At 37.6% G+C, this 24,638-nt stretch overlaps 1 protein-coding gene across 6 annotated transcripts in view; it reads left to right on the top strand.

The window, feature by feature from the left end:
• VPS13B (vacuolar protein sorting 13 homolog B) overlaps positions 1-24,638 on the top strand; it is a 439,608-nt gene that overhangs the window by 370,165 nt on the left and 44,805 nt on the right. For all 6 annotated transcript variants that reach the window (XM_061448008.1, XM_061448010.1, XM_061448006.1 and 3 more), the window contains 4 exons: positions 6,213-6,409; positions 13,245-13,426; positions 15,197-15,546; positions 21,989-22,150. In XM_061448008.1, the coding sequence (XP_061303992.1) occupies positions 6,213-6,409; positions 13,245-13,426; positions 15,197-15,546; positions 21,989-22,150 (891 nt within the window). The remainder of the gene's footprint in view (positions 1-6,212; positions 6,410-13,244; positions 13,427-15,196; positions 15,547-21,988; positions 22,151-24,638) is intronic.

Raw genomic sequence — 24,638 nt, 5'->3', positions numbered from 1 at the left:
TTATGTCGCAAATGGCAGTGATGTCTCTATCTGAGATCTGTTGGCTTTATGACAATATGTATAGTGAATAATAGGTATTGATCATTTACAGTAACATAACACCTTGTGGAAGTGCACTAGTATTGGCCCTCAGTTCAGCTAGAGAGCTTAGCTATAGAAGCATACCTACTGGTAAGTGGTGTGTACCCAAAGCTTTTAAAATCCAAATTAGCAAAGTATTCTAAAGCTGGGAGGATAACATCAGGACATGGGAAAATCTAGAAGCATGTTGTGATTATGAAAGCCTTTAAAAAGCACATATGGATCAACAGGCATTTGTCTCCCATTGTGTTTTATTATTACACATAGCTTTATGAGGGAACAAGGAGTATCCATGTGGTCAATAGCGTGTACAACACATGCATAAAGATATTGATATGTAACATAGCATTAACAGATTCTATAGCATTTCTTGACATCTGGTTTCCAAAAAGGACTTCATTGATTCTGGTATAGGTAATATGTAAACATTATATGAAGAATTAAAAAAAACATGATCTATCACATTGCAGTTCATTAATGGTCATACTTCAGTTGGTTATTAACAATGACTTGCTACTAAGCTGACAAAAGTGGGAAATCTCTTGAGGGATACAGGTTTTTAAGAGCGTTTTTGAGTTTCTTTTTGGTTTGGGGTTTTTCTTTTTTTTGTGAAATGGATATGATAAAGGTTTCAGCTCTGCTAATGTTGAAATTGCTTCTATTTGTAGAGAGTTGATGTGGGTTCACAAACGTGATTCTTGTAATGTCTATGTTAATGTAGTATATATGATTTTTTTTCCCATAAAATAGGACAAAAAGAGAAATCCATAAGGAACAGGAATCCACACACTCCTAATTCAAAAGATTTCTGCTCCAAGGCAGCTATTTCAGCTGAGTCGTTCTTTGTGTCCTGTACTCGCGGGGGCAGGACTGAAACTGTCACTTGGAGGAAACTGCTTTCCTTCCTATCAGAATTTGTTAATACCATTTCCATTCTTCATCAGAACAGTGGCAAGCAATTATCAGATCCCCCATGTCTATAGCTAACATCAGTAAAGAGAAAAAGGAGGAATTTTTGAAACCTCTGCTTTGCTTTAAATGTATTTATTTTATTAACAGATTTTGTTATAAGTACTTAGTGTTCAGGCTGTTTTCATGTAGCTTTTGATTTCTGCTTCTGCTCTGTGTCGTTAATGCTACTGAAAAAAAAACATTTAACTGCTGTTATGCTCTCTGTTGCTGTAATCATCCTTCTAAACAAATGTTTGTGTCATAGTATATGGTTTTCTTGCAAAATTAAACTAGGAGATTCTTGGTTAAATCTGAGTTAAATCACAGTTTTATGCGCATGTGAGTGACAGGGACTGTACAGTGATGGTTCTGTTTGCATTTTACAGGTGAATAAAATCCTTGCGATTAAAACTTTCTTGGAGATCTAGGAAAGAAAATAAAAAGCTATGGAGAAGTGTCTGTTGAAGAAACATGCTTGGTTTTTGGCAGAGAAGTTTGTGGTTAGCTATGCTTTGTTAGTGTTCGGTTTTATAGGGGCAGTGCTAGCGCTCACATTTTCTAACAGATAACAATTGTCTGAATTATAGCTTAGGTTTTATTAAAATATTTAAAGGTAAAAGCACCATATTTAATTCTACATGTGGGGAATTTTTTGTTGCAGTTAATTCACTTATTCCCACTGCCTATGACTCAGTTCTGGCATTATAGCCCATTTCCAGGCTTTCACAACTATTATTTTTGGCAGCTAATAATGCCCAGAGCTACCATCTTTCCTTAAACTTATCCAGATCAGGCATTAGTAATAAACCCCATAGAACAAATAAAGCTAGATATGTAAGAATCAAAGACTCTAAGTCAACTAAGTCTTTTGCAAGCTTAAAACTAGAAAGCTTACAGTTTAGACAGTCCCAAAGCATGAGCTGTATTTTGTATAGGCAATCACATAAAGCGTGTCTTTGACCTTTTACTTCTAATGATGTGCAGACGGCATCTTGAAACATGCTGTCTCTTGCTCTGGTAGATTTCTTGACATATTACAACACAGGACAAAATCAGTGAGCAAAAATAAAGAGGAATAATCTGTTCAACGTGCTTAGCAGCCTGCTTTAACTGTTAGGTGATACGGTCTTTCTGGCTACTCATACTACTAAGTCCAGCAGTCATTCCTGTGCCTTTCCAAATTCTTCATAATTCGCTTAGAGGTTACCCTGAAGTTCCTAAGTGGTAGGAATATTGAAGTACCTACTTTTCTTAAGGAAAAAATATCATAGAATCATAGAATCGTTAGGGTTGGAGAGGACCTTAAGATCATCTAGTTCCAACCCCCCTGCTGTGGGCAGGGACACCTTATGCTAAATCATATCACCCAAAGCCTCATCCAACCTGGTCTTGAACACTGCCAGGGATGGAGCATTCACAACCTCCCTGGGCAACCCATTCCAGTGCCTCACCACCCTAACAGGAAAGAATTTCCTTCTTATATCCAACGTAAACTTCCCCTGTTTAAGTTTTAACCCGTTACCCGTTGTCCTGTCACTACAGTCTCTAATGAAGAGTCCCTCTCCAGCATCCTTATAGGCCCCCTTCAGATACTGGAAGGCTGCTATGAGGTCTCCATGCAGCCTTCTCTTCTCCAGGCTGAACAGCCCCAACTTCCTCAGCCTGTCTTCAGCAGCCTTCTCTTCTCCAGGCTGAACAGCCCCAACTTCCTCAGCCTGTCTTCATATGGGAGGTGCTCCAGTCCCCTGATCATCCTTGTGGCCCTTCTCTGGACTTGTTCCAACAGTTCCATGTCCTTTTTATGTTGAGGACACCAGAACTGCACACAATACTCCAGGTGAGGTCTCACAAGAGCAGAGTAGAGGGTCAGGATCACCTCCTTCGACCTGCTGGTCACGCTTCTTTTGATGCAGCCCAGGATACGGTTGGCTTTCTGGGCTGCGAGCGCACACTGCAGCCGGCTCGTGTTCATTTTCTCATCAACCAACACCCCCAAGTCCTTCTCTGCAGGGCTGCTCTGAATCTCTGCCCAACCTGTAGCTGTGCCTGGGATTGCTCCGACCCAGGTGTAGGACCTTGCACTTGGCATGGTTAAACTTCATGAGGTTGGCATCAGCCCACCTCACAAGCGTGTCAAGGTCCCTCTGGATGGCATTCCTTCCCTCCAGGGTATCAACCGGACCACACAGCTTGGTGTCATCGGCAAACTTGCTGACGGCGCACTCAATCCCACTGTCCATGTCAGCGACAAAGATGTTGAACAAGACCAGTCCCAACACCGATCCGTGAGGGACACCACTCATTACTGGTCTGCGTGTGTATATATATATATATATATATATACACACATACATTATATATATGTATATATTTAGACATGTATATATAAAGAGAGATGAATGGCCTTACTGATAGTTTTATGTTTTTCCTATTGTAGTGCTACTTACAAAATTTCTTTATTGTGCTCTTTAACTTGTTCTTCCAGATCATTAATCTTAGTGGGAATAGAATTCATCACCTTGCTTAGTCTCTTATTCAATGTCCCCTACTTGCCATTCTAATCCAATTTTGTGAGATTCACATTAGGGAGACTTGCATATTAAAACAAAGGAAGTTTTGTTTGAGGTGTAATTTAAAAGAAATAAATATCCTAAATAATAGGATAGCTTCATGGGACTTCTGTTGCACACGTGTTACTCATTGACAGGAGAAGATAACTTGGGTGTTGATAGGCAATAGGAGGCACAAGATCAAACCAGCTATTCAAATATATTGAATCAGATTCCAAAAGAGTCTCGAGGTATTTTAAGGACTGAGATTTAAAAATACACAGAAATACACGCTGCTGTATGTAGAAGTACCTGTACAGCCATGAAAGCCTGCAACCTTTTGTAAGAAATTATTCAAATACGAAATATGCCAAGTATTGCAATATTTTAAATAAAATCAAATGTAGGCTGTAGAGGTTTAAAAAAGAAGTATGTGAGTGTGAATGACTTCACAATATAGTCTGAAAGACAGCAAATGATGGAAGTTGCTGTTTATGTGTTCATAGTTAACATAGGGGAATTCCTTGGATACATCTGTAATTGAAGAGTAGGAATATTGCTGTGGTATTGTCTTGAGTGTTTGTTCACAGGCATTAAACATTAAAATAATTCAATACTGAGAAGTACCGAAATCTAAAACTATAGTGACACAAAGAGCAAAAAAGAATATGACTACAAACACAACAATATAATGTTTCATATTGCTGCACAGCACTGTTGTAGAGTTAGCACTGTTCTCTTAGTTAACGAAACCAAGAAAGATGTTTTCTGGGTCATCAAGCCCAGCCTCCTTCCAGTGGTTATTACTGTCTTCAGCTTATTATCAGATCAAGCTTTTAAAAGCAGCTGTCACAGGCACAAAGGCTGTCCTTGAACCTCTCTATCTGTTTCTTTTGGGTTTCTAGCCTTACACTTTATTCATAGAGCAACTCTGTTTTGATCCATATTTCTACAGAGTTTTTCTGCCATTAATTATTTCTCTCCTGAGTTTTCTGGGTAGAAGAATCATGTTCCATTTGATGTCCTTCATTTGGTCCTCAATTCTGCACAGATCCCAGTGTGAGTTAATACACTTTTAACATGAAGAATTGGAAATGCGTGTCATATCCCAGAGGAGGCCCCACTGGTGTCTTACACAAGTTAATTCTTATTTGCCTCTTGCTTTTGGAAGTATCTCACATGACATGTTTCAGAATGGCATTTGCTTTTTCCAGGCGTTGTCATAGTGCCCCACAATTTTCCAGCTGACATTTGCGTATCTTCACCATTTCCAATTGAATCTGCAGCTTATAAACATATGTGTTGCTATCTTTATGTATATGATGTGTGCTTTTTGATGTTAAAATAATTCCTTTTTCTCAGACTGTAGTCTTTGAAATTAAATCAGCACTCCTGATAGATATTGCTATGCTCCTCTCTGTTTTATACATTACTGGCATCAGAGTTTTGCAGGCAGTTGTCAGGCACTTTTTTTGTTTGGTTGGTTTTCCTCCATCCTGAACTAAAAAATGATAGTGACTGTAGTTGGTTTTTGCAGTCTTCAGGTATCATTGTGACTTGACACATGTAGTAAAAATCCATGTTTCAGGCTCTGTGGTTCCACACATTAATTCCTCCAGAATTCTTTGGTGATTATTTATGGTCCCCTGCCCTCCCCAGCTTGAACCACTGAGCTCCCTGAATTTTCCTTCTTAACCTTCATTCCTGTTAATTAATTAGCCTGCTGTCACCGTCAAGTGCTTTATAGTCCTTACTGAGTAGCAATGAAGAATACTTACAGAGCTCTTTCTTCTAGCTGTGCTGAGATTTTCTTACAACTGTACCACATTCTTACTTTCTTTTGTGGTTATTTATATATGTACGTCTATACAAAGAAACAAAGGGATACAAAAAAGTAATAGCACTTTTTTTTACTGTTTGCTTTATGTCAGCTTGATTTTTATTATTTCTTGAGCATGTGCAAATGCCATAACTGGATTTCTGTATCTTAATTCTAAAATCTTCATATCTCACTGAGTTTGCATGTGTTTTAAATTCATACTTTCGTTCATTTTCATGCTATTATTAAAGAAAAAATAAAAAGAAAAAAAGGAGGCCTAAGACCCAATCTTTTAAAATTCATGCTTTTATTAAAATTTTCTACTGTCTTCAGAAGTATCTCTAATAACATTCTCTCCAGGTACAATGATACATCCAGAAATAATCCAAGTGGCTTGTATACAGATTTAAAAATAAGGGATGTAATTAAACTGAAGCTACCATGTATTTATTGGGTTTGGGTTCTCAAAATGATTTGCCTTGATACCATAATGTGATCACATCTGATGACTTTTTTAGCTGCAAAATATAAGTAACGATCAGTTTAGTTGTGGAACAAGTTACTGTGGAACAAGTAGCTATTTCTGTGCCCAGCAAGAGAAAGTTTGAAGCATTATACTGCAGTGATGTTGTAAAAACATTCTAAGTAAAGATAGCACAGAATCTGAGTAGTGGTTAAAATTCTGATTTTCTATATGACAGCTTTAATTTAATTTACTAAATAAACTAAAAAACACTTTTAGTGTGTACAGTAAATCCCATTATATTTGTGATCAAGAATAAAATAATTATGCCTTCTCCCTTTTATCACAGATTCCTTGCAGCTTGGAGTATTGGGATGAGCTTCAGAAATCATTTGTTGCATTCCGGGAATTCAATCTGTCAGAAAGCAAAGTCTGTGAACTACAGCTACCAAGTATCAACCTTGTGAATGATCAGAAAGAACTCATAGCCTCCGACCTGTGGAGGATTGTCCTGAATAGCAGTCAGAATGTGGCTGATGACCAAAGGTAATTTTAAAGGAGGAGAGAAAAACAGAAATCTAATGCTACACTCTTGAGAGATCTTTTTAAAGAGACGTAGGAAATAAGATACTGTTTTCGTATGCGGTAAGAGTAGCTGGTCTTAAATGACCCTCAGACTTGTAGTTCATCTTCAGGCAAGGGCATGTATTATGCACAAAAAGGGCTCTCTTAGATTTATAGGCAGCCTGGCAGCATTACATTCATCCATTTTCTGAATACAAGGATTCCTGTAGAATGAAGACAAACAGGCCATGTACTGAAACCTCTTAGCTGCACAATGCAGTAAAATTAGCTAGTTGACAAAAGAAGGGTGAGGCACAATCCGTTGTATAACATAGTAATAAGCATTCTTCTTCCATGTACTCTCCATACACCACCTTTAATTTGTCCTCAGTGCAAGTCAATGAGTAAAATAAGCCAAGTGACTATTTTAAATATATTAAACAAAACTTGAGTACTTCAAGAGCATTACATTATTATTTACAAAGCTTGCTTATAATGCTAAAGAAAATTAATCAGTGTTTCCAAACACTGGGATCCATTTTTCATTATGTTTACAGCTGGAAACAATGTACAATGATAAATACTCTTGTTTGCATTCATCCAGTTTTGGTTAATATGTAAAGTGAGAAGAAATGAGTAGAAGTTCTCTACACAAACAGCAGTGGAATTGCTTTCAAAGATCTTCTTAATATAGCTAGAGCAGAAAACCCAGAATGACCCTGTTGAATCATTGGTTTTTGCTGATTATTGCTGCCTGTATATGAACACATGCTTGAATGAGTGTGCAGCATCCAACATATATGTTATGTGAAGCTACAGAAATCAGAGAAATCAGGACATATGAACATGGCTAACGAAATCAATGAAGAAAACTAAACATCTGGTTTCCATTAATAGTATCAGGTTGGAAATGATTTCTTGATGTTAATTGTGGAAGAATGCAGTTTCATCATTGAAAAGTTAAGTGTTTTAGACAAGGTTAATTCCTCTGAATGTGGGACCTTGGCAAAATTGCCTTCCTGGTCAGCTTAACACCACAGAAATGTGAACTCGGTGGGAACTGAAAATGAAGTAGTGAAATTTAGTAGGTTTTTTTTCATCAAAATTTTGGCAGTTTAATTGTGTTTACTGTTTTCTGCTCAAATAGGGTTCATCACTACATGCAGTGTTTCATTCAGGGAGATCTGATAATCTAATGCATTGAAATTGTTCAGAAAGTTGTCCCTGTCCATGGCAGGGGGCTTGGAACTAGATGATACTTAAGGTCACTTCCAACCAAAGCCATTCTATGATTCTGTGACCAGCCTGAGGTGATTCTTCTCAGAGAAACTTTACAGATCAGAAAAACCTCAGAGATGAAGCTTTGACGTATGGTGCTTGAGGCACACTGTTGCTTTGTTGAAGACACTGGCTGTGTCTTCAAGCAGATCACACCAGTCACATGTCACTGACCTGGAGATTTTGAGACTCTTCACAAACACTGAAATGCATATAGTTACAGCTACAAAACAAGTTTAAGGTAACAGTTAAGCCCCAAAGGATCATGTTCTATTAAGGGAAAGCCTTGTTAGGAGATGGTGACAGATGCTGTGGACCCGTAGAGAAAGCCAACTTTTCTAGACCCTTAGTAGCAGATAGGAAGTCTGTGCTGGCAGTAATTTTGCTGAGATTTTGGCTTCATCAAACAAGCATACTGCTAACAGTTTGGATATTTTCTTGTGACCAAGAGCCCTAAAATGTATTCTGGATTCTACTTGGCCAAAACTGCCAAACTTTTTTGGTTTTGGAGGAGACTACCCCATATCATGGTAAATTTCAGTGCTAGGCTTGTTCCTGAAGTAGACATTTAACATGAGATGGTACAGACTTGTGAGAAGAGCCGCAAGGAGCCATGCTCAAAGCTAGTGCCAAGTGTTAGACTAGGGAACTTCAAGGCTGAGGGATCTGCAAGTGAGAGGATCTTTGCTATCCTGGACACTCATTATGATTTCTCATTAATTACATTCTGTAACTGTGTGATTAATTAGCAAATTTAATTCACTATTAATTATAAAATACAAAAATGCTTAGATTTGTTGAAGTTTATTTTCTCAGTTTGATCTTGCATTTGGGGTCAGACTAAGAGCTGCCATATGCATGCAGCTGCTCTTCAAGGATATTTTTTTCCTTCAGATTCTGCAGAGGTGTTTTTTTTGTGGTAACCTCTATGATATGCTAATTATTAATAGCAGAAAGCTAGTCCCTTGTGTTTTAAGTACTTTATTACTGATTCCTAGCATCAGTTATAAAGTGTGAAATTTATGTGGCTCATGTGACAGGAAAACAACAATGTTTGTGAGAAGATGTAGATCCAGCTGATATGTTCAGCAGTAGCTGGCAGGCTGAAGTATATCAACCAATAATGAATATAGGAATATGCAAAGATGTCATGATCAGAATCTTGTGGTATGCAAGCTTTTCCTGAGTTTGATCAGAAACTAATTAGAAGTATAAAAATCAAGGAGCTATCTGGTTAAGGACATAATTTTTATATATATATTGCTTATTTTTAAGAGTTTTGCAGACCACTCATTAGTCAATGAATGCATAAGGTTTGAATGAACATTTAGCAACGTTTATTCAACGAATGAACAAATCTGAAGTAAGATTGAAATAAAATAATTTTGCATTCCCATGGGGATTCAGCATAGTGTTGTCTCTCAAAGGAATCATATATGGCATAAATGACTTTTTATGGAAGACCATAAAATAGGGAATTGAAAGGAAATTATCATAAAATATTTTCAGAGGTTGTATTTTTGTGTTGGAGTACTAGCAAATTATAATCAAAATAACTTTTGTTTAAAGCTCTGTTTGGCTGGTGAGACACTAAAGCTCCTCCTTAGTTTGGTTGGGAGGAGTTTATCATTCTTTGTTTAAGTGGATTCCATTGCAAGATGTTTTATATATTTGTGCATCTCCGGTGTAATGTAAACAGTATTTTTATAATTACTGACATACTAATGTGAAATAGTAATTGAAAATGCCTTAAGATACGAACCGTGAAACAAGTACAAAAACATTTAAATGAGCCTTAAATTGCTACTTTTTAAAAATTAAAGTAAGGAATCATGATCATGTTTCTTGCTAATTGTTTTAGCTTTTATTCAAAGTAATGATGTACTGGATTTTGACCTCTAACAGTTTGGGTTCAGACCAGCAGTTGAGTCATAAATTAAATGAATTAAGTGGTCTCTTTCTTCTTCCCAGTGGATATTTTCCCATGTTGCGGTTTCATCACAAATGGCAGTTTTGGTTTAAATATTCCACTCTTAAAATAACAAGAATAATGCAGGTCACTGTTAAGTCATTGTTCCCAGTTGCCATATATTTAAATTGAACTGTTTTGCTTGATGTGAAGCTATCATATTTTATAATATATAATTTCTTGAATGGAGGTGTTTTCCATGTTAAAAATTTTGTTTCATAGGATTAAAAAAAAAAAAAAGGCAAAAAGAAATTTCTAGTATTAACGTCAGGTCAGTTTTGTGTAGAATTTCCTCTGGTTTTGCTACACCCATCTCTCAGCATGTGTTTGTGCCAAACACAAAGCAGTAGAAGCTGGTTATTCCTTCTTTCCCCAGCTGAAAAATTGTGGACAGTTGACAGTTCATTTTGGAGCTCCAAAGCAGCCAAGGGAATGCTGGAATTTTTTTAAATACTGTATTCATTTCATGCACAGATTTTGATTTCACAGTGAGATCTAGCTATGATGTTAATGCTCCTACTGTTGGTCACCAAGACTTAATACAAAGTTACCTGGGTAACGCTGCTTTATTTTCTGTTTGTGCACAGCATGTGATGAAGGACTGTGTTTTTGATTTCTGTGCTCTATGCGAGGTAAAAGGATAAAGTAGCAGTGCTAAAGGTCTGACGGAAGTCTACTAGGCAAAAAGTTTAAATGGGATTTAATTTAAAATCGAAGGGTCACGGTACCGATTGTAAGGACTGCAGTCTGCCTTAAAAAAACTGCTCATTCTATATTGTGATCTCTTATTACAATTCTATTTTAAATCAATACTACAGTAATTTGGATGCTGCTTTCAGTATATTTTGTACTGTAACTGGTTTATACTGTTACGCATTTTTATTTTCATAATGACATGGGGGCTATAATTCTTGCTATGGTTTCTAGTTGAGTAAAAATCAAATGGACTCCACAGATAATAATACTTGAACAAGGAACAGATAGGAAAACAGTGATGAACGAATCCTCATTGCATTTCTTTTTAAATGATTTCTAAAAGGTGATCTCATCTCTGAAGAGTGATTTTCCCTTCTAAAATGTAGCTTGTCCCACATTCTCCTGCTTTTCTCAGTCCTTCACTGCCAGCATTTGTCCCTCCCTTGCATGGGAGAAGATGCAAAGCCGGTTCTGTCCCAGGGAGCAACACTGTCCCATCCTCATTTGCTGTTTCACTCTGATTATTTTTTTAAGCATATGGTTGGACTCTGAAGTTTGTTAGAGAATCATTTTAGTGGTGGGTCTTTTTGGTTTCTATAGTGATTGTCCATGAGTCACTTTGAATCTTACTGTTCCAATCATTTTAACTTCCAGAATATTACGTCTTCTTGGTCTGCTGCTTGTGGGGCAGGAAAGGTCGAGCAAAGTATGGCTAAATGCTTTAAATTATTTCCCTGGTGTGAAGCTCCTGCCACATTTCCTCCTGCATGAGGCATGTTATGTTGCCCTGTAATCAGTGTGGTTATGAATGAGAAATGAGAAAGGTCCCATCACAGTAGAATGCTTGATAAATAAAAAACAGGTATATAAAATTTGACTAAGTATTTAGAGATTTTGTTTGGGTTTTTATTTTATGGAAAACATCCATCTCCAAAAAAAACATCTTTAAGGAAATTAAAATGCTAAGTCACTGATAGGTGACTTGAGGAATAGGCTTCTAAGGAAAAGAAATTTATCATTTTAGAATAAACCTCAAATTTTAGAAATAAATGTCCTTTTTTGTTAGTGCAGATAGTGCTATAGCTGTTTGATGCAAATTAAGTAATAACTGAAAGTATTAAAACATAATTAAAAGCAAAAAAGTTCCTCATAGTTTAACATTTGTTTGCACCTCTCTGCCCTTTTTCTGTTTTAATTCCATGTGTCCCTGAACTTCTGTTTCTAATCAAAATGCAATGATCAACAATAATTAAAATGTGAAGAGTTATTCGAAGAGAACTAACCAGTTTCATAGATTCAGAAGTGTTAAATGGTCTAAATCAGCCTCCAGATTTTGGCAGCTTTTGGATTTGCTTCCATGCTTTGGTTCCAAACAATCTAAGGAGTATCCATGTCAGAGCAAAGCAAAGCATCCCGTTTCTTTGACCCTAGTCCGGTCCCACAGATCTTTTGTCATGTAAACACAAAGAATAATTTTATTTCCTAATATGCCAGTTCTTAAAAACCTGCAACACCATTTTTGAAATGTGAGCGGGCAATTTGAAGACGTAAAGAAGCACAGGAAAGCAACTAAAAATCTGATTATCTGTCTTTCATCCTTCACAAACCTAATCCATTCTTGATGTCTTGTCTTGATTCTTTGATAACGAGCTAATTTTAGTTATGTTTTACTGTTAAACAAGTATTTTAATTTATGTCCACAAATCTGAAGTTGGACTTGAGCTCCATAAATAAATACCGTGCTAGCTGGCTACCGTAACACAAAATAATAGTGATAAATTTACTTATCCATGGAATTTTAAGCATTTGCAGCTGAACTTCTTGAGTATCTACTATATTTGTACATAATTTTGTATTAACATGCGTGGAATTATGAAAACTTTGGTCCTAAAGGCTTAAGACGTTGTTTTGAAAACCAATTTAAACTTAAGTTTGCATTTAAACTATCTTTAAAATGTTTATTCACAGTGCTTTGTAAAAGCCTATTACTTTCTGACAAAAATAGTAAGTTGGCCTTAGTTAGTCCTTCATTAAATTTTATTTTAAAAATAAGATCATTATTTGACTGAGGATTTGACCTTAGCTTTCTTGACTCAAACTAAAACTCTAATGCCAAACTGCAAAGGGAGTGAGAATAAGGAACATTAAGGGTAGATTTGGCTTAAATTAGAAAGTTTATTTGTGCTTCAGTGGTGTCTTAGCAACCTGTAGAATTGTAATGTAGTGTTAGTGTCTCTCAGGAGACTGAAAGATAATGCTTGGAAATTCATGGCGTCAGGAGCACGGCTATGGAAAAAAAATCAGCGGGATGGCATTTTAAATGTATAGTTAATATGTTGTAATAGGTGCTGGTAAAAGGCTCCAGGCTGAGCTTACGATACTTGGAGTTGTTTTTTTAAATGATGACTCTATAGAGTGAGAAGGACAAAGGAAAGAAAGCTTAAAGGGACAGGGTTTATACATAGCAGTAGTTTGATGGTTGTGAGTTGGTCTCCTTAAAATGAAAGAAATGTTTCTCTTGACCAGATTAACTTTTAGCTCATTCTTACAGCTTTAGTAACAGTAATGTACTCTGTTCAACTATACCAGCAATTAAAGATACCTGGTATGTTTTGGTTTTATTTTCTGTAAGTACACTTTGCTTCTGCAGTTACAGTTTGTAAATTGAAAGTGCAGCATGATAAAAACAATGTCGAATTGCAGACTTGTCTGCTATGTTCTGCTTGGGAAAAAGCACATACACTGACGTTAGCAATTAGAAAACTATGACATTGGCTGTGTCAGAAAACCAGCACAGCACATGCCCAAGTCCTGTTGTAAAGTGATAAAATCCTGGAACTGCTGAACTGCCATTTTGTCATGTACCTTCCACAGCTCAGAAAGTGAATCTGGCTCACAAAGTGCATGGGATCAGCTTGTGACTCCCACAGCATTAGCAGCCTGTACCAGGGTTGACTCCTGTTTTACTCCTTGGTTTGTGCCATCACTGAGTGTGTCGATCCAATTTACCTATGTGGAAGTCCACCTCTGCCATCATCTTGATCAACTAGGCACAGGTATGTATTCCTTTACACAGAAAAATTAAAATACATAGTTCACACATGCTGCTTAATCGCACTTCTGCTGCAGGTAGTCCACATTTCCTCATTCAGACAGGAATTCTTGCAATAAATTATCACCAGCAGCCACTGGTGGTGCAGACTTGAGGGTAAAACGGATGACTTTGGTGCATTGAGAAAGTACATAGGGTAGGCAGTGGGGCTGCCTGATCAGTCCCCTTCCTCCCTCCAGAATGGGTAACTGTAGAAGCCGTTGTTTTCCATAGTCTGATCAGTGACAGCAGGTGCCACTTCAGTTTTGAGCCATCTTAATGAATGAATTTTGTCTTTTAAATTTTCCAGCATATTAACAGTACTATTAAAATATTTGAAGATTTTGAAACCCCCTTATAGTAAGAATTCCTTGGAAAGGCTCTGAGAACTGCAGATTTAACTGTTATTTCAGTTATGATCACTTTTGGAGCTACATCTGGTTTTGTTCAGTGCTCTCTGTCATTGCATTAATGGCAAATACATTCCAAGAGATCTTTAGATTATTGTCTGATTTGCAGATGCCAGGAATACTTTCTGTGGAAGATGAGCAAATATCTTAGATAATTTTGACAGGGACAGCTTTCTCCATGAGTAGTTTTTGTGTTTCTGCAAGTATTATAATATATGCATTATCAAATCATACCGACACTCAATGTCTAGCAAATAATTTCTTGTCTATAGGCTTACCTCTATCACTATAATCTCCCGCACTATTACACTCCAATTCCAGATGCTCAATCTTTAAAATTACATGTACTGGAAAAGGCAAAAATCAGATTAAAGTCAAGCCCAGCTGTTTCATTTTTCAACAGTAACCGAGTTTATGCTTATGCTGCTGTTGTTCCTGTTATAGACCTTAAGTTTTGGGTCTCTGTTTTGTCTTATGTTGTACACGAAGGGAGCACAAAACTTACTGTATCCATTATGCATTTGCAGAATAATAGGGCTTGATTCTAGGAAGTGATGAGTGTTTTGGTTCCAAATCTGTAGAGCACTTGAGCATATTCTGATTTTAAGCATGTGAGTAGTTCTAGCAACATAAATAATAACATCAGAGGAAATATTCATATGCTGAATGCTGCAGAAGTGGCATATGTGCCTTGCAGTATCTGCTGCCACAGTGCTCATCACTATGCCAGGACTGAGACTTCAGTGGACATGATAAAACAGTTTTTATAAATATATTTCTCATACTTTAGTCTCAAGATATTATTTTGTTTAATTTCTATTATTATGCAGTAATATGTAGCATCTCAGTGGGTTTCTGGTCTTGAACTCTGTCACTGCAGTAAAGACCGTTTTCATTTTGAGGCCTGCGAGCCTGCACAGTCATGTGTCAGCAAATATTATATTGCTAATTTTTATTGTATTCAAAACATGCTATCATATATATGTACTACAGCAAAAATTCTCACAGAAATATGGTCTCTGCTCCAAATAGGTGGCAATCTGAAGTATTCTGCAGTGTGCTGATAAAGCAGTTTGGGTGGCTAATCTATTTGTGGTAAAAAGATTTTGGTTTGCAGATTCTTTTTGTTTGCAGCTGCTATTAATTACAGTTCTATTTTACATCTAACAGTGTGAACAGGATTAATTTCAGATTTCAGAAGAGTTGACTCTTACGAATTTCACTTCTTTTCATCATATGTACAAACAGTTAAAACGCAATTTACAAAACCAAACAGAATGTTTCAATGGTGAGGCTCTGATCTTTTTCGTTCTTTTACTTTTCAGCACCACCAAAGTTTCTTCAGCCATTTTCATCTGATAAGAACATGCCGTCTGAACTAGAATACATGATAATTTCCTTTGTTGAGCCTCATGTATATCTTCGTCAGTGGAGCGATGAGTTAGTGTTCCAGGAGATCCAGTTTTCAACTCGAGCCGACTGTAAACTTCTGGAGTGCCGAAACATGACTATGCAGAGTGTTGTGAAACCTTTCAAAATCTGGGGGCAGATTGCTATTTCCAGCAGCACAGTAGGAAGGCTCTTGGACTGCACAATAATGGTGGACCCCGTTTTCATCAACTTTGGCCAATATGCACTTCATTCTCTAAATACAGCAATTCAAGCTTGGCAGCAGGTAGGCAAAAACAATAATGAGAACAAATGTAGCTATTGCAATTAACTGCATATCAAATTAGAATACCAACTGCATTCATTAAAATTATTCCAAGGTGCAAAAGCTTTAATTTAAAAGTGCTTTCTGCTAATAAACATTCATTCCATGATAAAAATGAAAATTAGGAGGCAATGAATGCTATATGTAAAGGTAAATGTAGCCAGAACTGCTTGAGTTTTTGTGAAACTACACGGATTTATATCAAAATAATCAGGATCTTGGTCTTGAAATGCATAATGTTCCACTAATTTATGAAAAGGTGAATGATGCATGGTATGTAAGCACAGCTCAGTCTGAGTGGTAGAGCATATTGTTTCCAGCTACTACTTCTATCCTTATTGAAGTTCAGCACTAGTTTCACATTACACTCTGCACAAGCAGCATTAATGGCTGAAGCCAGTCCCAGCGTAAGGAACCGTACTTATTCAGTGACCCCACGAAGGCCTGTAATTCCCTTATTCCACTGTAGCCTTGAAATCAAATCATTCTCTTCATCTGCCTGAAAACCTATGTGGAGCCTGGGAATTAATTACCTATCATGGCACTACAATAACAAAGCCCCCCAAAAAGGACAGAACATGTGTTTTATATCAAAAAATTCTTTTTTAACAGCATTCCATGGTTTTCTTGTTGCAAAAGGACATTCATAAAACAAGATCTAGTGTGATTTAAATCTTTACAGCTGGCTCAAATATCAATGTGAACAAAAATCTTTGTAGCTCCAATTTCTGGTTTTTGTCATATTTTGAACAATGCCTTTAATAAAAAACAAACATTGAAAGTAGAAAAGAGTCGTTGATAGGCTGTTTAAACCCAGAATATTTCTGACTTAGTACTAGTCCCTCATCTAAGACATGTGTGGCAACTACTGCAAAATGGCCTTCAGAAAGGTCAGTTTCCTCTTAGGATGGAAAAAAAAGAAAAGATCTCTCAGACATAACTATACATATAAATAAAATATGGTGCATAAATATTTAAATGTTTTAAACCACATCAGAGTGTGAATGACTGACTGACTACTCTGTGCCTTGAAGGAATATTCTGAATTGAAAAAATGGAATTGTATATTTGATTAAGTAGAGCCATATGTCGCATAGTATATTGCTGACAGGTACATTCTATGAATAGTTGGTACTGATTTATACATGGATTTGGCAATGTTAACATGAGCCACAGGAGGATATACTTCTGTAATTGTTGCTGTAATTTTCTCGTTTCCTCTCATGTCAAGGGTACTTGCCACCATGTTCTGATGTGGTGGGTATCTAGCCCTGACTATTCAAGATTAAAAACTTGCATTACTTTAAAATTAGGGAACAGTTAACACACAATTGAGTTCAAAACAGCTTATTAAATTAGTTATTACCAAGACGTTTTGTATGTGGCTTTACCTCCAGATCTGGAGGGGTGGACTGCACCGGGAGGGAATGAAATTCCCAATGATAATCATTATTTGATGTTTGCTGTTTGCACAAAGTACAATATAAATGTTGCCAACTGGAAGCATGAATTTAATAAGCAGGAAAGGTTATTTGAATTCTCCACATATTTTTTTACTGGATTAATACCTGAAATAAGTAATATTGTACTCAGTGGACATGCAGATGAAGCATGAAGCAATTTGCCCCTGCACCTTTAGGTCAAGAGTTCAGGATTACCAGAAGCCTCTGCCAGTGTCTTTGTTTCTTAGATGTGGACTGATTTTTTGTTGTTGTGGTTTAAGTAATGATGAACATTTTGAAAGAAGATAGGTGTAAAAAACACCAGGCATACAACTTGCTTTATACTTCTAAGTCACATGCTGAAAATCTGAGAGGATTAGCAGTTTTTAAAGACAGTTTCCCCTTTTGACGTATTTCACTGTCTAGTCTGAAATCCTTGTTTAAGTACAAGCAGAAACAGACTAATGTACATCTAAATGCAAGGCTAAAATAATTGTTTTAATAATCAAATAACTGGGCAGGGAACGTTAGGATTTTTAAAATTTAGTCTTATTATTTAATAATAACACGCAGAGTATCTAGTGAGAGAAAAAATGTGTGTCTCCTGTGAGTATACCTGGGGGTATGTTGGTTTTTTTCCCATTTACTTGGTCATTTAAGCCTTCACAAGTTATTTTATAGCATTGGTGTCCTGTGGTATCTAGATACACGGGGTGAGGTGAGAAAACAGCTCCCCAGGTACAGTTCTAAGTGAGTATTCCCAGGGAGAAAAACTTTGTGGTCTCACATGGCAAATGTTTTCCCAGGCCCCTCAGAAGTTATAAAAGCTCCTGTTTTAAACCTGTTTTAAACCATTAGAACTTCTTTTCCTTGAGGTCTGTGTGGTGCTTAACCTTTCTGTTGGCAGTTGCATAAGTTTTCTTAATGAGATGGGATCAGTCAAAATGACATCTGTGATCACAGTAGTTTACCCATATTTTTACCGTAAGCACGGAGAACAAAGGAAAAAGGTACAGAAAATTTGCATGTCGTTTCAGTTTACCTTTCTAGCTGAGAGCATCAGGATACTGCCGTAAGAATGAAGTTTAAACTATCAGAAGGAAAGTGTTCTTTTCTCTCAGAGGAGTTTTGAGGGAGATGAGAAATTGCTAAAAACACTTTAAAATTTTTGATTCAAAAAACATTACTAGGTGCTAGAAAGAGAGAGAGTGTGTGTATGCGTTGGAGAGAGAGAAAAAGGCTTGCACAGGTCTTCGGTAGCTTGTGAAGCACACAGAAAATAACTTTGTGCATATAAAGAACCCTAGGCTTTTATAGTGGTGTGTTTTTTTTCCAGATCCAGCTTTGAAATAGCTGTGAGTTGAGATGTGTGTCTTGATTTAAGCCCAGCTGGCAACCCAGAACCACGCAGCCGCTTGCTCACTCCCTCCCCTTTCTCCCCCAGCTCCCAGAAGGATGGGGAGGAGAATCAAAGGAATGTGACTCCCACAGGTTGAGATAAGAGCAGTCCAGTAACTAAGGTATAACACAAACCACTGCTGCTGCCACCAATAATAATGATAAGGGAAATAACAAGGGGAAAGAATACAACCACTCACCACCCACTGACCGATACCCAGCCCGACTCGAGCATTGATCTGCTGTGGCCAAGTTCTATTTGGTTTTATTATGTCTAATTTCTCTGCACTCTCTTTTATTAATCAAAATTTCCTCACTCCATCCTTTGCTATTTTTTTCTTTAATTTTTTTGTTGTTGTTGTTTTTACTTTCTGCTTATCCTAGAAGCTTCTGCTGTCAGACTTTAGCAGCAAATTTGAGATCCAGTTACGTATGATGGGTACATGGAACTTCTGTAGTTCCTCAGGCAACAAGAAGCTTGGGAGGTACTGTCTGGCAAAAATCCCCTGCATTTACTGCAGTTAGAAGAAAAGTTTCCTAGAAACTTGCCTGTACAGTGTGTAGTTGCCATACTGAGCTAAAATATTCCCAGGCTTCTTTGGTGATCCTTTAGTCAGCTGTTATTATCAAGACTTGAGGTATCAGTAGCTCTCTCTTAAGCCTGGCAGCATGGAGCAATGCCGTATTCACAGAATTGTATCATAGAATGGTTAGGGGTGGAAGGGACTTTAAAGATCATCTGTTCCAGCCCCACTGCTATGGGCAGGGACACCTCCCACTAGACCAGGTTGCTCAAAGCCCTGTCCGACCTGGCCTTGAACCCTGCCAGGAACAGGGCAGCCACAGCTTCTCTGGGCAACCTGTGCCAGTGTCTCACCACCTTCATAGTGAAGAATTTCTTCTTAATATCTAATCTAAATCTACCCTCCGCCAGTTTAAAGCCACTCTCCCTTGTCCTGTTGCTGTGTGCCATTGTAAAAAGTCCCTCTCCAGATTTTTTGTAGGTCCCCTTAAGTACTGGAAGATTGCTGTTATGTCTCCCGTGAGCCTTCTTTTCTCTAGGCTGAACAAGCCCAGCTCCCTCAGCCTGTCTTCATAGGAGAGGTGTTTCAGCTATTTGCGCAGATTTGTGGCCTCGTCTAGACTCACTTGAAGCAGTCCATGTTCCTCATGTGTTGATGTTTCTTTGATTAAAACATTGGAAGTGTTATAATTTGAGATTAAAATACCTCTTTTGGTTTACTTTGAGAAATGTTGCTGTTAAAAGCAGTAGATTCTAGTAGCAAATCTAGAATTTAAGACTAATGATTAACGACCATCATTTATAAGCACCAAAATGTGTGCAAGTCTTGTTATAATTTCTGATGGGATAACATTCCCCCAGTACAATTTAGGAGTTCTGTACATGCCAAAAACTTGCTAAATTCTCTTTTCCCTCTGGAAAATACAAGAACCTACAGTTTTTGTTAACTTACTTGAAACTAAGTTAGTTATTCAGGTAAAAAGAAGGAAGTTGACAATCTTCTGATATTGTGCTTCCAGTCTCTGTGTAATTGGCAAGAAAATGTATTGGAGTAAAAACAATAACCAACAATTTCTTCAATTCCCCATGGGTTATAAATAGATTTGACTATAACAACATGTTGAGCTCTGTGGATAGTAAATCCTCCCTTTTAAAAAGAACATTTTGCAAAGCTGTAACAGGAAAATATATATATTATACATGTGGTAGACCTATGAGTATGTGGGTATGGCAGCTTGACAGTAGAAAGTCATAGATCTGCCACTAGAAAATGCCAAAATAAATTCTGCACTCTGAAGTGGCACTGTAAATGTCAGCCTTTAGCATACCCAGATCTGCTACTGGATGTGATACAGACATATTGCTCTGTAATGAGTTTTACTGGTTTGAAAAAGTGAGATTTTGGTTATGCTTCCCTGAATCTTGTTTCACAGAAGATACCTGATCTTATGCAGAAAAATTAATGAGATTTGAAGAGAAGCTTTAATGTAAATATGCTTAAATCTGCTAGGGTGAATATGGTTTTTGCACAAATGCTCCCAGCCAACCATTCTGACATCCAGTCACAAAAGGAATTGCAACCTGCCTGTACCTTATGTTCTTCTAAAGTTAATAACAGTTGTGAACGTGCATTCAAGCTCAAATACCTTGCACACTTCACTTTTCAGAAAATCTGTTCCATGTGTGTCACCCAGCAGTCTGCTACAAGCAATGTACGAAACAGTTCTTCATGGGTAACTAATGATCCATAGGGGTCTATGAGGAAAAAATTTTCTCTCTCTCTTGCTTGATCTCTGAATTTCTGCATGCTTCCGGGCACATTGGTATCAAAGAACTAGAAACCCATATGATCGTAGACAGAGGAGGTGCTAGCTTTATTTTGTCTGTTTAAAATGTCCACTGAGAGAGCAAGGAGGGAAACAGAATCAGCTCTCAAAGACCATGAAGGGCCCATAAGTTGGAGCAAACATCATGGGAAGAAAGGATGAGAAAAGAGCAGCTGGGCTATATTGCGGAGAGAAGAAAACCAACCAACAATAAAGCATTGTCAAAAGTATGTGCTAGGAAAGATGGGTCAAAAAGAGGTAACAAAAAGAAGAAGATGAAGAGTTCTTTGTGTTATACCCATTAAATTGCGTGAAGACTATCCAAATGTTGCCTTGTTGGAGTAATTTTTATGGTTGCTAGATAGTTGCTTGAAAGTGGGAGGTGCCAGCCCAGTAATGGCTAGGACAGAAATATATGAGAGATGATCTCCAAATCAAATTGTCAGTCACACTTTGACCTCTCCTGTATAGGGTTCATGCCTTCAGGGACGGAAGACCTGTAGCTCTGGTAATTTTTATGACTATCATATAATCTCATTGTGTCAACAAAGTGACAAGCAGCCAGATGAAAAACAGAAAGAGAGGGATGGAAGGATGCTGCAAGCAGGAGAAAAAGTATTGTAGAATATAAAATGCTTTAAAACCTGTAACAGTTTTTTGTTTTTCTTATTAGACTGTGTCAAATTGCATGGTGCATTTTCAGACTAGCCTGCTTTTTCTTTTTCCTTTTTTTAAAGTGTTGTGGTATCAGCAGAGTGTCTTCTGCTCCTGACCGACCACAGCATCTCAAAGAAGCAGCAGCTGGGGAAGAGGAAGTGCAGCCTGTTTGCCTGAGAGATCAGCTGTCAGCATGGAGAAACCTCTTCATGCTGTTCAGCCTGCAGTGCCCCATCTGCCCTATGTGATCTGTCATTTCCCACTGAATTTAATTTCATTGAAGTCTTTCACATAGATGAGGAAATCAAGTTTTTATTGTAGTTTTAAATTTCTAAGTATTACAGAAACATAAAGTAAAATATGTTAAGTCTTAGCATATATTTTGTCAACCCAAACACCTTTTTTTTTTGCAGAGAGTAGAGTACTATGAGACCAAAGCTAATGGCAAGAGATCTTGAAGCATTTCTGTGTTGTAACAGTCGCCACTGGGCAGTCAGCTGCCAAATGTCTTCCAATTAATCTGATGCTTACTGGTTTTCATATCCCTTTCCTTTCAGAACCAATGCCCTGAGGCAGAGGAGTTGGTCTTCAGCCATTTTGTGATCTGTAATGACACACAAGAGACACTGAGGTTTGGCCAGGTGGATACTGATGAAAATATTTTGCTGGCTAGTCTCCACAGTCACCAGTACAGCTGGCGCTCTCACAAGTCCCCACAGGTATGTCAGAAACAGCCCTTTGAATGCAGCAGTTACTAAAGCTGGCTGGTGGCTTTATGGCTTTCTCTATGGTCTCAACTATCTCTAAAGCTCTGGTTCCTTCAGGAGTCAAATGCCGGGGCTGCATCAGAGAGAAAAGGTAAACAAAAAGTGAGGAAAGCCAGAAGTGTTTAGAAGTTACTCGAGGGTAGAACTGGATGTGCAAGACCGCTTTTTGTTAAACTGAGCAGTTGTGGTAACTGAAGCTTCTGAAAAAGAAGCAAAGGAAGATCGCTTGCCAGGTTTTTATAACTAAGTGATCAGTGTCTGTTTTCTGTGATGTACATTAGAGGTTTGGGGAATTTTTTTTAATGAATTATTTTTACCAGAAGCATCTGTTCCTGAAATTGTTTGCAGAACAGGGTCAAACTGGACAAATCTCTCAACTCAGCATGTGCTTGCATTAGAAAAGATTTTTTAAATTGTCAGAAACACCCCACTTACAAAGTTTAAATAATGCCATTTCTGTTTCTTGGGTGTTTTTTTAAGGATAAACAGTGAAACTGAAGTAAACTATTTTAAAATTATCTTCAGGAAATATTTCAATGAAACCATGTTGTTGTTTTTTGTGAGTGGTGGTGAAAAATGGATTTTTCATCTTGATTCAAGACAGGGCAAGAATTTAAATCTAAAAATAAGCATTTATGAGACAGCAAAGCCATTTCTTCTCTCTTTTTAATATATACCCATCTCCTGCTGAGTGGGAGACTAGAGACCTGTGCCACCCTACTTGATGAGCAGTAGTCCTGCACTGCACAGTTGCTAAAACTTTTATAGCTCGTGGGAGAAGTGTAATGGTTGGGTGTTCCTAACTCTTCCAGGGCCATGGAAAATACCAGCCTTAGCATGCGAAAAAGGTGAAATTTGGCTGGTAATTCTAAACAGGAGCTGTGCCCACTTTCACTGCTGACAACTTTCAAGTTTCTTTGAGAGGCAGAGATGGCCAATTTACTGTGTTTTTCTTTCATATGTCAGTTGCTGATATGCAAAACTACTGAATTTTACATAAATACAGTAATCTGTGCAGAGCAAATTCAGCCAGACTAAACAGTTGAAGTTGACGCTGAAGTCAAGGCCTTAGTCAAGAGAAAGCAGCCTAATAAAGGACAGTCTCACCCCAGGGATAGAGGAGTTGTTTAAATGGTGTGTGCTGGTGTCATAGTACACAGAGGGGGGACCTTTGGAGACACAGACACTGGAGTACTGCGTGGCCCTTGTTGCGTTTTCGAAAAGGACATGTGTTTTCTCATACAAACAAATGCCTGTGATGTCCCATAACAGTTTTTTGCATCCGTTTTCTGGTTACTGATATAAAATTGTCCAGTTGGAAGAATCCTATTTTTGACCATCATTCTAGGTAGTTCTACTAATGGTGTCGTTCTGATTATGGTGTATTTCTAATAATGGTGTATTTCTGATGGTGGTGCAAACTCTAAAGAGTTTTGAAAATGAAGGTTAATGAAGGTTATCTGAAGCAGAGTGAAAAGTAGAAGAGTTAAAATTGCTGCTTGTTTGCTGATACTTCCTATCTGTTCCAGCTGAGCTGCCAAAGACCACCAGCCCAACATATGGCATTAGCCATCTAACACCTGCAGAACTTTAATATTTAAACATTGATCTTTAGCTTGTCCTTTCAGTCACAGGCTTGAGCAGTGCAAAATATTCTTTTTCCATGGCCACTATGTAAGTCTGTTATTAAATGAAAAATAAAAGTGTAGGATGAAAGGTGGAGAAATCCAGCATTAAACCAAATCACACATTAGGGAGTGGGTGAGGTGACAGTAGGAACTTAAGAGTCATTTTTCAGATATTCATTCTTCAGCTAAAAGTTGGTGATGTCAAAGGGTTTCCCCGTTCTGTTTTGCTCTGATCAGATTCAGATTCAGGGAACAACTGGGCTCATAAACAGTCAGGAGTGTCCTGGTGGATTCCCATGTCCCAGGAGATGGTGAATCTAACAACAGCTCCCTCCTCCTCACTCAACCACATTGTTGGCAGCAGGCTCTTCTAGTAGAGGGGCTGTAACTCCCTTGTCCCAGCCTTTGGAATCATTTCAAGAATATTTCTGCTCTTTAAATGTTTTTAACAGCCATTTCTTAATGGGAAATTTAGAGACTAAAAAATAGCACTGAGGTAATTTCACTGAAAAATATAAGGCTTTCCACACACTATTTAGATAGAAGCAAATTTTCATTACAAAGGTCAGAGAATCTTGGCATCCATCTGTAAGGTTTGTTCATTTGGTTAATGCTAAATATGAATCGCTAAATTTCGCATGCTTCTGAATGGCAGTTCGTCTAAACAGTCTAAACAGCACAATCCTTTGTCAGTTTAGATCATACGAAATAAGTTTGTTTAAATATTATTGTCATGTAAATTTTTTCAGTGATTAATACAAATCCTTGAAATGAAAACAAAGACTCAATCAAGACATCAGGTTGTCCCTATT

Source organism: Pezoporus flaviventris, unplaced genomic scaffold (assembly GCF_033815535.1).
Source record: "Pezoporus flaviventris isolate CSIRO_AGI_PZ_B2104156 unplaced genomic scaffold, CSIRO_AGI_Pfla_v1 ptg000007l, whole genome shotgun sequence".
In the NCBI taxonomy this organism is placed as follows: domain Eukaryota; kingdom Metazoa; phylum Chordata; class Aves; order Psittaciformes; family Psittacidae; genus Pezoporus; species Pezoporus flaviventris.
This window is presented reverse-complemented; position numbering and strand designations above follow the sequence as displayed.